Source organism: Haliaeetus leucocephalus, unplaced genomic scaffold, assembly GCF_000737465.1.
Source record: "Haliaeetus leucocephalus isolate CR32 unplaced genomic scaffold, Haliaeetus_leucocephalus-4.0 Scaffold795, whole genome shotgun sequence".
NCBI lineage: Eukaryota > Metazoa > Chordata > Aves > Accipitriformes > Accipitridae > Haliaeetus > Haliaeetus leucocephalus.
Window position 1 is genome coordinate 4368637 of NW_010973231.1, and position 16704 is coordinate 4385340.

The 16704-nt window shown below is 42.9% G+C and overlaps 1 protein-coding gene across 4 annotated transcripts in view; it reads right to left on the reverse strand.

Moving 5' to 3' along the window:
- Positions 1-11260: 11260 nt before the first annotated feature.
- The window catches only part of TBL1X (transducin (beta)-like 1X-linked), a 179549-nt gene continuing 174105 nt past the window's right edge, over positions 11261-16704 (reverse strand). For 3 of the 4 annotated variants that reach the window (XM_010581587.1, XM_010581588.1, XM_010581589.1), the window contains one exon: positions 15246-15636. In XM_010581587.1, coding sequence (XP_010579889.1) covers positions 15610-15636 — 27 coding nt within the window. In that variant the 3' untranslated portion in view covers positions 15246-15609. Of the gene's footprint in view, positions 15637-16704 lie in introns of all 4 variants that reach the window. The other variant, XM_010581590.1, reaches the window with a different exon arrangement.

A 16704-nucleotide genomic window follows, 5' to 3' on the forward strand; every position in this document is an offset into this window, starting at 1 on the left:
CCCCCCCCCCGTTTTTTAAACCCTGTTCACATCCACTTTGGCTGAACTTCACTGGCTGTCCACATCTTTCTTTTCCAACCCAGTTCAGTCCCAGCCATTGTAAACAAAATAAATAGATTATAACAGACAGCTGAAAGGTTAGTGCAGTAATAACATGAAGCTTAAGCTGCTGTGTTACTCAGGGGAGTCCCAGGATGGGTAAAGATGCAGGATCAGCAGAAACTATACAGAAAAATATTGATTTGCTATTCTAAATAAATTCGCCTTCTTGAACTAATCATTTGATACAAAGGTATCAAACAATGATCAGATTATTATTTAGGCAGATCCTTACAGAGCTGTGTTTGGTTTGTAGCAAATCGTTTACATTGTGCGCTGTATAAACCTTTGTGGTTTTATGGCTTTATATTGCTGTTCTAGTTGCAGCATATACTGGCAGATCACCAGATCCTTTCTTTTCATTGCAGTCATTTGTTCCCTAGTTAAGTATGAAGAGAAAGCTCAGGGACTTGGGAGCAGATTATATTGATCCTTTTGAAATAGAGACCACATTTTCGGTGCAATACTCATCACAATTGCATTCAAAAGAGCAGGAAAAAGGCGGAGGTGGAATTGCTGGTAAACCTTTTCAGATGCTAGGGTGTGGGCCAAGCTGCAAAACCCTAAAACCAAATAAACAGGCTCTGGCTTCACAGGAATAATCGTGCGGCTCAAAAGCACTTGGGAGGTGACAGGCTGTAGCAAGAGGCCCAAACTAATCCCTCCTTCCTTTCGCTGCTCCAGGGCACGCGTGGGACGGGGACAGACGTGGTGGCCCATTCCCGGTCTGCTGAGGCCATGAGCAGCCCCTGAGCGGTGCTGGGTGGCCGCTGGGGCTGGAACGTCCCTGTGCTGGGACACCCTCCTGCACTGGCCGTGCTTTGCTCCTCTCCTTTTCTTGCTCTTTCAAGGTTGTCCTTGGGACGCGTGTGGTGTGTCTGTGTATTAGTGATCTATTGGGGTGCCATCAGGAAAAATTAGTGCTCATCGGAGAGCTTAAGAAAGACGCCTAACCTAATTCTGATGTGCTGAGAAAGTGATATGGGGCATCGCAGAGCAAACTGACGGTGGTTTTTAACTTAGAAAAGAAGTAGGTGTGAGGAGAGTTTCCTTACCTGCTGTTCCCAGCCTCTGGTGGATGCACATGAATAATCCCTCCAGCGCTTAAAACGGGGTGATAATTGGTTCTGCTCACCTGTAACCATGACCACATTTGCTTTCACCCCACACAGACCTTGTTCTTGCCTCACCGTTCAACAGTTCAGGCAAAGCGTTGCCTTCTCTGAGCATTGCAGGGGGTGCCCATCTCTTCCCATGAGGGTCGTGCTTTTGAGATGCAACTCTTGATTGCCCCCGCTGCCCACGCTTGCTGCATGCACGTCATGGGGCTGCTGCAACCGGCTTCATTTTGGGGGAAAGTGAGTGTGTGCTCCAAGGGTCAGCGAGGGCATGGTATAGACACCATGTCCTGGACAGTATAGTTGTTACACCGACCTAAACGCTGCCTTCTTAAGAAGCGTGCCAGCCACTCTGCGCTGAGAGGGACCTTGTGCTTATCAGTACATCATAGAAAAACATCCTAGTTTTTATTTCGATGATGATTTGTATCTGCATAGTCATCGTAGTGTGTTAATTCTGGCATCTGGATTTCCAGCCTATGATGGCTTCAAATACGCTTATTTTTAGGGGCATGCCGGCAGGCTGCTCTGGTGAACGTGGGACGTGCTTGTCTCTGGCCTGAGTATTTGTTTTCTAAGGTGTGTTTCAAACATGGCTTGGGTTAACAAGGGAGAGATCTTGTCAGTACTGAAGTCCATAGGTGCAGTCTCAGACTATGGTCTTCATCTTACACTGTCTGTGGGAGGGGCTGTCTTCCACACACAGCTCTTCAGATCTTCAGAGCAGGAACGCAGATGTTTCTCTGGAATAGCAAGGTGTGACTCAGAGGAGAAGTAAATAGGGAACAAGATCAGCTATTGTCTAATAAAATATTTGTAGCTAAAGTGCTGTTTTGAGAGTACAGCAATTGTCAATTTTAGCTTCTTGTATTTGGGGTGCATTAGAGCATAACAAAGCCTTTCTAAATTTATTGAAAGGAAAAAAATGTAAATTTAAAAAAGTAGTTGAATCCACGCACTGAAATAAAATTGCTTTAGTGGAAGCTCATAAAAAGGATATCTATGCGTACAGGGCAGTGCAGTGGAATTGCCTCTATTTAACACCCTCCTCGCCTCCCAGCCAGCTTATCGAATCCAACCATACGCAGTAAGTGTTTTCTGTATTCACCAAAACTTATTTTTAAGCTCTCAAAGATAAAATGAGAACATCTAGGAAAAGTATCTTCTCATATCCTGTAATAAATACTTCCTTAAACACTCCTAGCTGTTCTCTGTTGGTGGAAGAGGACGTATGGAACTGTATTTGACCTGCCAGTCTCATACATTTAATTACTATTTTATTGGGCCAGATGTTCAGGCTAATTGCAAAGCTGAAATATGAGCACTAGTAAAATAATAAACTACTTGAATAGGCAGACGTCTTGCATACCAAAGCTCTGCATTTATGAGGTCCACCATATGTCTGAATAGCAAAATCTTAACTATACCTCTCATTAAGCCCTTCCTCTGGTCTTTTAGAACAAATACATGGAGAAAGTTAGAAAGTGAAATGCCACATGTGATTCCCCCCTCATCCCCTGTATAACAGGACTTGTAATTCAGAAGTTGTCCTAGTGTATTCATGATGAAAATTTATCTCATCTTCTAAAATTTTCTTAATTTTCACAGATTTCTCAAGTTTACAGTAATCCCAGACAGAAATCACTAAACCACATGGTAGCTAACATAATTTTAAGACAGGTCACTCATCCTTTAAGGAGCAGACATGCATCTGTGTGGACATTGATGTTGGCAGCTGAAGAAGCTGCAGTCTTGCTGAGAGAAAAACAGGCAGTACAGTCAAATTCAGGGATGCATTTGAATCTGTTTCCCTGGGTGATTTATATTCCCTAGGATACGCTGTGAGCTGTATGGAAAGTTGGTTCTCCCACTGCATCTCTCTAAGCAAGCTCTTAAACATTCAGAGAGCTAAACTCCTTAGGTGATTTGTAGGTAAAATTTCCACAAGGCTATGAAAATTCACTGAGTGAGGGTAGCATCTGAGTTTATACCCAAAACAAAATCCCAAAGCGAACTAAAGCACTTTCTTGCACGTGGCTAACAAGAATGGGTGTCTTACTAGCAGCCTCCAGCTTCTGTGTGCTCACACTATACAAGATTGAAAGAGTCCTAGAAAAGAAATTGGACCATCATACCTAGAAAGAGAACCACTGCAGCCATCCCCAGACATCCCTTGGATAGCCCCATGGTTTAGAGTACGTTCCCAGCTAGCCGACCTCATCCCTGCTCGGTGTGTTTAAATGTGTGGTACAGCAAGGACCTGCTGGGCTGTGAACTCGCACGGCTCAATCTACAGAAAGGACCAGCAAGCATGGATATGTTTTTGTGTGTGCTGTGTAATTGAAAGCCCTGAGAAGATGTTTTGCTGTTGGTGGTATCATTAGAGCGAGGCTTGAAAGGATGGGTGACCTTGCCAGAGCCCACCACAGTCAAGAGGGCTGTGTGACTTGGGTCAGACGCAATGCGATGGAAAGGTCGGTGAGACCCAAAGGTGGCATCCACACGTAGAAAAGCCCGTGTTTCTAATTAATATAGGAATACTTACGTTGCAGAGGTAGAAAGCTTAGCTCTAAATCTCGATTTGAATGTCTTCAGGATTAGGGAGTTTTTAGAGCCCTGGAAATTAGTTCAGGCTTCTCTGCGTTTTGCAGGAGTGATTATTTTGTGAAGTGGTTAGCTGATAACAAAACATAATTTTGATGGCCTCCTTCAATGCCTCATGTATCGTGTGTTTTAACAAGTTAGTAAGGGATAAGGCAGGTTCAGGCCAACGGTACTGGAGCATTAGTTAACGTGATCTCTTATAATGACATTAGACTTGACTCTAATATGTTGTTAGCTGTATTTGCTTCTACAGGACTGTGTGGCTGAGCCTACATTTATCTCATCTCTTCTTTCAAGTACCTTTTACAAGCAGGATGAGAGGTGGGAATGCAATAGTGTGTTAAAGAACTACTAGAAAAAGATATCTGTTAGCTATCTATATTACAGTAGGTTCCTTTTATTCCCAAATGAATATCATGCCCTCAGTTTTAGAAAAAGCTGTCATGTATCTGAGAAGCTGGACTAATATAAAACCAATCCATGGAGTCAGAGCTGGCGTTTGGCTGTGTACAAGCCAGAAGTTGCATGGTGCAGCGAAAATAACATAAATGTGTAGGACATGGGAACGCCAGCTTGTGTGGGTATTTACACCGAGCATGCTAATTGATGTTAATACGGAGTGAAGATAATGAGGGAGAACTCCCAGCAGGGATTTACCTGTGTAGGGTGAGGAAACAAATACTTCAGAGTAGAAGTGCCCAACTTTCCTTTTCCTCACTCCAAAAAGAATTAGCTTCTGATAAAGGTGAAATGAGCAATCCCACTGAAATAAAAATATCGTATGATGTTGAGTGAGGGATGTATTCTGGGCAACTTCCAGATAAGATTAGGATTTTGCAGACAGAATGTCTTAGCCACAAGAACCTGCGAGAGTCCCTTTAGTCGGAATGATAGCCAAAATTTATTTCGATGTCTGTGAAGCATTATGTGATCTGCTGCTGCTTGAGCGTTCGGCAGACAGTATATAGTATTTTGCAGTTACTTAGCAGAGATGTAGAGAAATAGTCTAAAAGTAATTGCTTTTCTCCCCAGCAAACACTAGCTCTCCACGCAGCTTGGAGTTTCTCCTCCTACTTTTTAATGGAAAACCTTCCATGAGAAGAGTGCAGCTTTTACACAGGAAGCTGTACAGGGCTGGTTTAAATTCACATTTCCATTTTGTTTGCTTAAACAGATTAAAAACCTGGTGGCTAGACCAGGGCAAGGCTCTGTTTTAAAAGGCAATGGAGGGTTAAGAAGAGCTTCAGTCTTCACAGCGCTGGTATGAATCCAGTTTGACCTTAGTGGGGGATTGAAACCCGCTATCAGCTGGTGACACTGTGTTGGCTTCGCTGAAAGGAGTTTGTAGTCTTAATTCGGCTCCCAAAATGCAGGCGTCCGTTTTGCAGGAGCTGCCCCAGGGGGGAAGCACTGGAAGCGCCTGGGCCTGATGCCTGTGTCCTGTCCCACGGTCCGGAGCAGGACCTTGGGCTGGGTGACCTCCAGAGGTGCCTTCCCACCTCAACCAGTCTGTGATTCAAAGCCTCCCATCAGCTGGGCGCTCACCCTCACACGGGACAGCCGAGAGGGACACAGAGGGTGAATTTCCATGAAATCCTTGGATCCTTGCTCTCCAGCTGCCTTCGGAGAGCTACTCACCCGGTTATGCATCCATGAGCCTCCTGAAAAGTCTTGAAAATGCGTAAAACCAAACACGACCTCTTTTAGCATGCTTATTTAAAAAGGTACGTTTTAAAGACACAAGTTTAAAACAATGCAGTGGGGGTTTTTTGCGCGGTGTAAGGAACCAGCTGTGTTGGCCAGGTTGTCCTTGCAGCGTCCTCCCTCCTCAGAGGGCACCAAGGCTCAGGACAGCATGAAAACACCGGCGGCCATTCATCGCGCCTGTAGCCACATGATACCATCTGCTCCCGTTTTGCCTGCTACAGCAGATCTGGAGTGAATTTCCTTGAGGAAAAAGAAAAAAAAAAAAGGCAACAACGCAACTCTCTCCTTCCGTGAAAGCACTCAACCGACACCACGTTTTATGTGGCAATGAAAGGGCGTCCTCCCACCCTGCCCCTAGTCATGCGGCTCCATGTGAGACGGAGCGCGGCATTCTCCTGCCAGCCCTTTCCTCGAGGCAGCAGACAGGATTTGCCGAGGATCAGAGTCAGCCATCCCCTAGGAATGCAATTACACCCAGAACAGTACGGAGGAGGCGAGATAAGGAGGCTTTTTCCTTAGTTCCCAGGGATTTTATAGTCTGAAAGCTGGTATACCCAGATTCCTTCAATACAGTGTTTGAATTTAAAATGAAGGAAAAAAAATCACGTCCACAGTAACAAAGTACTTTTTGCTAAAGACAAAAATACGTCTTAATAAATATCTTTAAACGTAATAGAGGCCTTTTGCCTTTGTTTGCTGGGGTCTGGCGCTAGCGAGCTCTGTGACTTGGTAATGAGGCTGATGTTGAATAACTGGAAACCTGTGAAAGGCATGTGCAACCAACAACAAGCTCCCCAGAACACACTACTGAAGTGATAAACAAATACTCTGTTTACCAAAACTTAAATTTTCATTGAAATAAAATTTCACCATGCAACTCACTACTGCCCTCAAATATCCTTCAAAAAAACCATAAAAAATTCCAGCAATGTTTTCTCATTAAATTGCCATTGCTTTGTCTTCTCAGCATTTTTTTTTTCAGGGCCTTTCCCAATGACAGTGTGGGTGTTTGGTTGGTTTTGTTTTACTTCAAACAACTCAAGCAATAATCTATTACATGGGCCTCCAAGAGGCTACTGTAGGTTATTTGCTTGGGAGAAGCAAGTCCAAAGAGGAAGTCAATCTTAGAAAAGAATCCAGATACACAGCTCTTGCTGGGCAATAATATCTTCCCCAGCCCAAGACATACAGGGCATAGCAAGGAGAAAGACAGTATTAATGAGTTAGGTCAAAATAGTAGAGCAGAAAGCAGGATGTTCTTCATTCTTTTAAATTAATTCATTTCAGGAGCCGATCAGCTTATCTTTCCACTGAAGGAGAAATGAGCACCAACCCTTTTGTGGTTCAGATCGTGGAAAGGATTGACCAAGTGGCAATATGTAATAAAATTAAATTTTTCCTTTCCTGCTAGAGGTGTTGCTGTGTGTTCAGTTCCTAATGGAAGAGATTTGACTCAAGAAATGGATCAGGGTGTTGGTGGGTTTTTTTAAAGTAAATTTTATGTAATGTCTGTTGGGGAAAGCTGTGGGACGTTCTCAGCTTAGAGCTGCACATGGACTAGTCCCTCTCTCCCCAGCTGAGCGCTGACAATTTCTGCTTGCTTCTCTGACACTGCGGAAACGAAAACCAGGCAGAAATGTGCTGGTTTGTATTGATAGGAATGTTTTTTTTGTTGTTGTTAAGGGGTCTTCAGTGACGTATGCAGTTAATCTATCAGCTTCCCCAGTCTCAGGAGGGCTGGTAGAACTTCTGCAGTCCTGAGAAATGCTGGTTTTTCCCATACCAACAACTTCAGTTCCCAAATCTGCATCTGGAGAAATACACCTGAACCTATCGATCGATCTTCTGCAGACTCTGGCACAGAGTCCAGAGCATTTTTTTTTTGTACCAGCGCATTTTTTTAATGACTTTATCTAGGATTTTCTGTTTAAAGGTGATGTTTCTTGTTTGTGAAAAGCTTTTTATAGATCTTACTGCAGTCTTCAGCAATATCCCTGTACTGAAGCAGACCCAAGTAGGAATGCCATTCTAAAAGTTGGTAGATTAGAAAAGTTTGATTATTTTTTTTTTTTTTTAATTGCTTCAGTCTATATTCCTTGACCAAGTCATGAGACCTGGACCTTTAATGTGGATATGAAAAAAAAATGAGTGGGTGTCTGTGTGGGCTGACTGAACCACAGGCTCTCTGCCTGCGTCAGCCTCCGTGGAGGAAGGCGAGTGGGTGGATGATTAGACATGGTCATCTCATTGCGCAGGAATTTTTCACGATTCTCCCCAAACTAGCCTCTGGGAAAGAAGCCAACAAGCAGCTGTTGTCCAGGACTTAAAAGATGGCAACACCACACCGCGGACTTTTCCCATCAGATTTCTGTTGTTCTCAGGAGTCTGTGATCCCTTCCACCCTGTGTCCTCACCGACAGTACTCTCTGCAGGTACTCGACATCTCTTTCAGTCCAGCTGGCAGGACACTGTGGCTGTAAGGATTGCAGAAAATCTCAAAAACCCTTCTAAGGGTTTGACCTTTCTGTCTTTCCCTGGAAGAAAATATTCAGAGTTTTTCAGGAACTGCAATACAGTGTGTAGGGACATGATGCTTACTTGACACCACCGATTTCCAGAAGCCTAGAGAGATAATTCTGTTTTGGAACTGCAGAACGGCAGTGCATCGCAACTAAATCCATTCTCATTTGTTGTGCATTTCTTACTGTGCTGAATTACTCTAGTGAAGGATGAGGATGCCAACTTTGTCCCAGCATTTAATGGGAAGGATTTGGAAAGAGATGAGCAGAATCTTTTCTTTTGTATTGATAGATACTAATGACTTACAGGGTGAAGCCAAGGCTGCTTCTGTGAAGGTAGAACATGTTAGACCTTGCAGCAGGAAAAGAGGATATAGCTGCTTTCCTGTGGTTATTAGGTTTTGTATTCTTTTGGTTTTGTCAATATATTCAAAAGGAAATAGAAAAAAACCTAAGGAAGTGAAGATCTTCCTTCCTGTTGGGAGTCAGCAAGGATGATAAATTCCTTGCCAAGTGAGTCATTTCTTCACTTAAGAGACTTCAAAGCTTTAACAATTACTTTTTGTACCACAGAGCTTAGATATGAAATTGCATGTGCTTTTAATGGACGAAGCTGATCTGGCCCTTTATGGGAAATGATACAGAGAAAGATGGCAGGGAAATACGTGGTTTTGAGTGAGATGCTGTAGTATTACATCTTTCCAGAATAGCCCTAACAAATACCCTTTTATTGTATTACATGCTGACAGAAGCGAGAAGCAAGTGTTTAGGACTGCTCAATGCTTCCAGTGTTAGCTGTCAAATAGTTTACAGGCTAAGTAAATATTTATAGGATAAATAAAGGAAAACTAAACTACAGTTTTAGTTTGACAGTCACACATTTTCTTGAAACATGCCTGGAAATGACGAGACTAAAAATAGGAGCATCGCATAGCATTTATTTAAGAAACAGGTGAAGTGAGAGCTTTTATATAGCACTACCCGTTAAAACCCTAGCCCCACTGTGGCTGCCTCCTTAGCCCTCATTTTCTTCAGTTTGAGAAACTATTACGAAGACTGCTGGTGGTTCCTGGTCTTGTGAGAGCTGAACAAACGTATTTGTCTTATTGCTTTCAACTCGTACAGTTACAGGGAATTAATTCTACATTAATGCTGTGCAAATTTCAGAGCACGAACTGAGACAAGGGGCATGAAAGGGCATTACTTTCTCTTTTTTGAGTATTTGATGATGTGGTAAGGTGCTCATCACCAGCATACCAGTTTTCTTCTAGCACTTGAGTCTTCCCAAATGTTGTGTATCAATCCTAACTTAATGCTCTAGAACCTTAAACACCTAAAAACTAGATGACGTGACACATAAGACTGTGCTTGATCTGAGTGCTAATTCTTTTTGAAGGCTTTTGACAATCCTTCAGGCTTAGCTTAGGTGAATGGTCAGCGCATTAAAATGGTCACAAAGGAAAAATCCCACATTTCACATTGAATCCCCCTCTAAGTACCACAGGTACAACTTTGTGGAATAAAACCCAGCTAAAGACCACACAACATTCAACCTGTTAAAGCTAAAAAAACCCCCACCGCACCCCTTGAGGTGTCAGTGCCCCAAGCAGAGAGAAGAGGTACGAGATGGTGCCCATGGGAGCTCCTGCCAGAGGGGACGACTGCGACCCCATCGCACGAGCTGGAATATTCTGAAGTTCTTCCAAAACCTCCAGCTGCTCAAGCAAGGCTGAATTTAAGCCTTGCTAGCTTAAAGAAAAAATAACAATTTACTTACTTTCATCAGAACTAGAGTCCAATTTATTTTGTCTGGAGAAATTTCCTTTTGAGGAAACTTTTAAAAATGTACTTCAACCCAATCTTCCTCAAATTGGTTCCTTATCAGCTGTATAGACTTCCAGTAAATGCATTATGGGGGAAAAAAATAAAACAGTAAACATGTGATGTGAGCAGCCATAAAGGTGACCTGGTTAAAAGGGAAAAAGTACTGAACAGAAGATGTCTGCTGAAATACTGAGAGAGAAATTGCCTGCCAGCCTGGGAGCTGTGAGCCTGGGAACCAGAAGCATCCTTGAGAAGCACAGCCAGCACCTTTGAAGTGCAACTGGGTACCCCAGAAACCGGAGACATCTGAGGTACCCTCAGTAAGCACTAAACCAAGGAACGGTAATGGTAACTTATCATCTGAAAAGCTGAAAAATAGTCTGGAAAAAGGGGAAAACATCCTGAGAAAGCAAGAACTGGTAACTGCCACTGGCTGTTCTAACTGCAAGAACAAGGAAAATCCCCCCAAATAAAAATTGGTCTGAGAGAACAGAAATCATCATCTGTTGGCTGTCCCAGGTGAAAACCAGAAATTAACAGCATCTACCAGCTGCTCGAAGTGGTGGTGTCCTACACCCTCTTATGTCTCTGGGATGTAAAAATGACTTTCTATCCAAAATGGAGCTTTCTCTCTTCCCGTGCTGCACACGCTCGTCCCTTTCCTAAGCAGGTCCGCCTGAGCTTTCTACAAAACCTTGGCCCCTCGCTGGGGACGCCTGGCTGACATGGATCTCTCCGTGACACGGCTCCCCTTTGAAGTGAGACTCTGCCTGTTGTTCTACCCTTCTCCTACCGAGTCCACGTCTGGGGCTGGTCGGGTTTGTCCTCCCACCTCTGGGACGGTTGGGCCCCTTCCGAGATCCGTCCGGTGTGCTTGGTGCCACACATATACATGTAAGTAATCTATCATACCTGCTGTTACATTACTGGTAAGTTTGCTTCACTAGTAATAACTTTGTTGTAACCTGTAATATTATATATAAATACACTTCATTGCTGCTATTATTGGGTGCTGCTAGAATTGACTGTTGCTGTAATTGCTGCAATATTGATTGTTGCTATACTATTGCCTGCAGCTAATACTTTGTAACAGCTTGATATACATATATATATATTTGCTTTCTTAATCATAGGTATACTTGCTAATGGTGATTTGTGTGGTATTTGTGGTAATCTGTAATAAAGTAAAGAAAATGAGAGGATAAAGCCTCCATGCCCTTGTGTATTACAAACTGCTATGAACCCACAGTCACGATCTTCGTACGCCCACAGGCCAGGTAACCCTTTAGGTCGTGACACCATATTACAACTTAAGTCACCCAACCGCAGCTCTTAAGCGCAGGATGCAAAATAGCCAGAAAAGAATAAGGAACAACACGCACAGAATTCTCTAATATCAAAATATAGCAATTTATTCAAGACACTGAATATGATCTGTTGATTCTCTCCTTAAAACAAATGAGCTACAATACACAAGGTGAATTTGAAGGAAGTGTGGGTGGGGGAGAAACAAAATAAGGGTTGATGTTGTTTCAACAGAACCTGGGAAACGCTGAAATGAGAACCAAGTCTGGCTGCAAGTCTGACACAGACAATAAAAACTGCAGAAGCCAGAATTCAGAATTTCAGTGAGTGGCTGAAAGAACATTTCTGCAATTGACAAAGAACCACATCTTTTAAAAAGGCAAAAGGAGGAAAAAAAAAGGAGGAAAATTAAAAAGGGAAAAAAGAAAAAGAAACCCAAAAACAAAGCAGACCCTTACATTTGACAAAGTGCACTTCACTTGGCTCTAAAATTAGCTATTTTTTCTTTTTTTTTTTTTTAAAACAAATTAAAAGGAAATTTCTAAGATGTAGCATGGGGTTAATGTGTGTATAACCCTGTAAGTCAGGCCCTTTAATGCCCCATAAGGGACCCAGTGTTTCCTACATAAAAGATTCAGTATCCTTCTAACCCCCCAAGTTGAGTGGTTTTTCAGAAACTGGTTTTTTTTTTCACTTCAAGGCCAGTTCCAGACAGCCAGCAATGATAAAAATCCAGTAAGTCTCTCGATGGTTTCACAGTCCTGTTTGGTCACTTAGGTTTTTCAGTTTCTCTTGTGTTACAAAGAACTATAAACACAATTATCAAAAGATATTGTATGAAAAAAAAATGAAGTCCACCAGCCTGTTGCTTCATGCTGTTCTGTTGCAGGAGAGCTGCAGAAAGGCAGCGCTAGCCGGCGGATGCCAACGCGGCAAGAGGGAATCGGGAGCTCCCACGAGGGTAGTTCTGCAGGTCTAGGCTTAGATGTCCACGTTGAACCACTCTTCCCACTGCCCACCTCCTACAGACACCAGCTCCTTAGGCTAGGATTAGCCTTTGCAACTGCACCTTCTGCCTTCCTTCAGAGCTGCCCCCCTTTTAGCTGAAAACTATCTACTACAGTATCTTTGAGCATTTTCCAGTCTTTAGGGTCTTGGGGAGGGGAATAAAGGTGAACTTTCTTAGCTTCTCACATATGCCGCTTTCAAATCCGATAGTCTGTATAGAAAACTCTGGACCAGCAGCCTCTCTCACACATAGGCTTTGCAAACCAACTGATTTTGAAATTTTGGTTCTCTTGGCTTCTTATCTCCATGTAGGCGGGCAGAGGAAAGGTGGTGTTCTCACAATTTAAAAAAAAGGAAAAAGCAGCAGGCATCACGGACATTGCCCACTTATCTACAGTAGCTATCCCTGGAACAACCACGGAACATGGGCTATGCAGCCAGCCAGCCAGCCAGGCGGCATCGCTGAACTCGCACTGAGCAACCTCATCTCTTTGGATCCCGAGGTCTCGTCTATTCGGGTGTCACTCAGGGGGCAAGGCCAGGGCCCCATCCGTGCTGCCCTCCGCTGCCTGCAGACCTGGAGCTTCTGCGTGTTATTCTCAGAAACGCCATCCAAAAGCAGCTTAGGAAGTTAACCGTGTACACGCAATGACTGTAATCAAATCATCGACCCAACCGTGCTTTATAAAACCACATTAAACCTTTGTATTCAAATTCAAGTCTCTCTTCGAACAAGTACTCTTTTTTTTTAAAGTAGTGACTTTCAATTAGTAGGTACACGTGGTTATTATAAAACAGTGCAAAACTGCCACGTGATCATCTACAGCCCATGCTCTTGGAGCAGAAAACTAAAACCAACACATAAATGCATTTAACACTGAAAATAATCCTTGGTATCTTCCAGTGTCCAATTTTTTGATATAAATTAAAAACAAGCTTAACTGTCATTAATAACGAAAATTCCACATAACTGTTTTCACCTCAGGACTGAGTAACCCTTTTCGCAGCTATTTCTTTTCATTCGTTTCTCCTTTCCAAGTATGTATCTTTAAGAAACAGAGTTGATGCTAGCAGTGCCTAGTTCCACTGGAAGGACTAAGATGCTGTACAGATGCAAGCATAAAGAGAGGAAAACACAGGAGAAAAAAATGACGTACAGATTCCACGATGCCATGATGATGCCAAGATGCCTGGCAGGTCTTACACCACCAGTTCAGCATTAGGGCTCCATCAGATCAAATCACCACCTCAGCAGCTGTGGTCAAATCAAAGGGAAGATCCTGTGTTACAGAAATAGCGACTTTGGGCATGATGTTAAGGGGGTTCTCTGCTTGTTTCTTTTTCTCTCTCCTACAAATCCTAGCCTAGCCTGTGGGCTAGAGAGGACACCTGACTCAGCCAGTTCTGAGGATTTGTCTGCCACCACCCCAAGGCTGCCTCATCGTTTACAGCACTTTCAGTAAACTCTGCCTGTGCATCCTTCTTTGCATCCATCGTTTGCTCTTAAGAGTAATGTAGTCTTCACTAGGCATCCCTGAAGATGTCTACCTTGCAGTAAGGAAATCTTGTCCAAAGTGGGTAGGTGGTGCTTTGGAAGTCTTTATTGTCACTCCGATCATTTCACCCACCACAACTTTACAGTGGTATATATGTTGAGATATAATTTATATACGGTTTATCATGTCCTCACCTAACGGAGAGTTCTACGTTGTCTTCTGAGCACCGCACTGAGGACACCCTCAAGGCTAAACCTGTCTGGGCAGACAGGGAGCCTCCAAGCACAGACCCAGCTCTCCCCTTGTAGCACGCAGCCCACGCACGTACTGCCAGATGCAATGGAAGAGCCTACTTCTAGGTGCGTGCTCACCACGGATGGACAGGAGCTTGGCAAGAGTCCACTCTTCAACAGTGACAGATGCAGCCAATGTTATCTTGGTTCAACTGGTCTCATAAAGTCAGTGGTAAAAACCCATTGACTTACTGGAATAGAAACAGCTGAGTGGATGAATAGTGAAGGACGGCACTGCTCAGCAAGGCCATGGGCAGCCAAACCCATGTTCTGTATGAAATTTGAACTATCTCTAGAGGAAAGAAGATACACAAGCGTTTTCCCCTGGTTACCGAGGGTAAACGAAAATATGGACTCAAGAAAATGAATGCTGTATTTATAGTCTCAAACTTATGAATCCCTTTTAATAAGCGTACACCATCAAACAGCCACAAAAATGGAACGAGACTATATAAATGGCTGGCTGCTGGAAGAGGACTCAGTAAATGTCTGGCGTTTATTGTATCAAATGGCATTTTTTCTAGCAGGACTTTCTGAGAGAGAAGAGAAAAAGGATACTGCACCTTTCATGTTCCTTGGACTCTGTGTCATTCTTTTTGCTTGAATTACACAACTGGTCTACATTTGGTGGCCATTTTAGGCTTTTAAAACTGTTTAACATAAAAAATATTTTTTTTCCAAAAATACACTGGGTTCTTTCTGTTAAAAGTCATCTTTCTCCTGTAAAAATCTTCCCCAGCACTGCATTCTTATATAAAGCACTTATTACACAATTTGCTGAAAGTGCCCTTGAGACGCTAAGATCTGAAGCATGGAGGATTTTTTTTTCTTTTAAACGGAGAGAAAGAAAGGAAAAGGAAGAGAGAGAAGAGAGGAGAAGCAGTCTGTCAAAAATTTTCATTGTCATGTCCACCTGGCTGCATCTACTATGGGCATACAGGGAAAAAAGGAAAAAAAAAGGGCAAGAAGAAAGAGGAGAGAAAAAAAGGAAGGAGAAGTTGGGAGTGGAAGGGAGAAATAAAAGGAAAACAAAAGTTTCATCCTAAGCCTGGGATCCTCCAGGCTGTAATATTCCAGCTGATAGAAAAACCACTGAACAAAAAAAGTAGTCTAGAAAATAGAAAGTGTTGTGATTACAAAGTTGAGCATTTCATCAGTACAAACTGGTCTTTGAACGTCCTTTGGGAGAGCAACTGTAGTGTCCAAATTGGAAGGAAAAAATACAACACCGCATGGAGGAGGATTTTTTTTCCCTTTTGGTTTATCACAGCATTTTTCTTTTTTTTTTTTTTTATTAATTTTTTTGGCACAGCTTTTTTTTCCCAGCCATCAGAGCAAGTTCTCAGATGCAAACCAAACAGTGCAATGCCTAGCTGGTGGCTTCATGCTTCCAAGGCTGAATGTTCCAGGTGGAAACCATTCCCTCCCCCTCTGAAGTGACTGCGTTTTTACTCCTTGATGAAGGTTACGGACAAAATACTAGACACCTGTGGCCAGGGAGAGTTGGTTTCACGGTACACTCTAACTTTGTTCAAGTTCATACAGTTCTGGAGCTGTTAAGAATAGTTTTGAAGAGTGCTTCTCCCCACACATTCACTGCTGGTCCATTTGAAATTTCTTCTAAAACATTTCACTTTTACTTCCGCAGATCTAGAACACAAACCTGGAGAGAAAAGACTCAGCATTAAGAACCATTTCTGAAGGTGATGTGGAAGTCCTGTTCATATATGGCCCTGTACACAGGCTGATCAGCCAGCTGTATGTTATACTCCCCAGCTTCCAACCAGCCTGTCTCAAGTCCCTGTTTACACGCACACAAGTCAGGGAACAAACCAACATGAGAGAAAACCCAAGTGAAAACCATCCATTTAACATTGAACTGGGCTTTCATCGGATTACTAACATACATTTTGGTGGTATGTCCCAGATAAGACTATGGGTGCTATTTAGTTGCCTAAATACAGTGTCCCCTTCCATTTCTGAAATATATCCAAAGCAGATGCAGGCCTGGCAGGCAGGGCACAGGACCTAGAGGGGACACGCACCCATTTGGTGGACGCCAGGCACAGCACCATCGCAAATGGCACAACTAAGCTCAAGCAACTGAACCATGTCGTAGGTGTACCCTTTGTTAAAACCAGTTGAAAAATACTGCTCTAAGGTAGTTATGCCAGCCAGCCATGTAGAATAGTTATTTTAAAAAGCTGTAGAGTGTGCTGTAACATGTGTGTCCTTCACAAGCTGATCATGCTACAACTGAAACTTTTTAAAAGTAACATTAACAGCAAAAATAGTAATGAATAATCAGTATCTCTGCAGCAGTATTTCTCCTTTACCACACAATGAAATCTTTGGGCATCATGCTGAAAAATTCCTCCTTTAGGTACTATTCAAGGGTAAACTGCTGTGGGATAAAACTCAGAAAGCCCCAGGACAACTGTTTATTAGAGAGCTGACTGCTGTGATCTGACCTTCATTAAAAATTGACAGATGAGATAAATAATCATAGCATCATAGAATCGTTTAGGTTGGAAAAGACCTTTAAGATCACCGAGTCCAACTGTCAACCCAACACCACCATGCCCACTAAACCATGTCCTGAAATGACAGAATAATAATGATAGAAACAACATTACTGTTGTTCTTATCAAATATGTATTTAAAAGTCAATCCCATCTTCAGCAATATTCACCTATTCCACAAGCATTCTTCACTTCCCATAGGAACACCA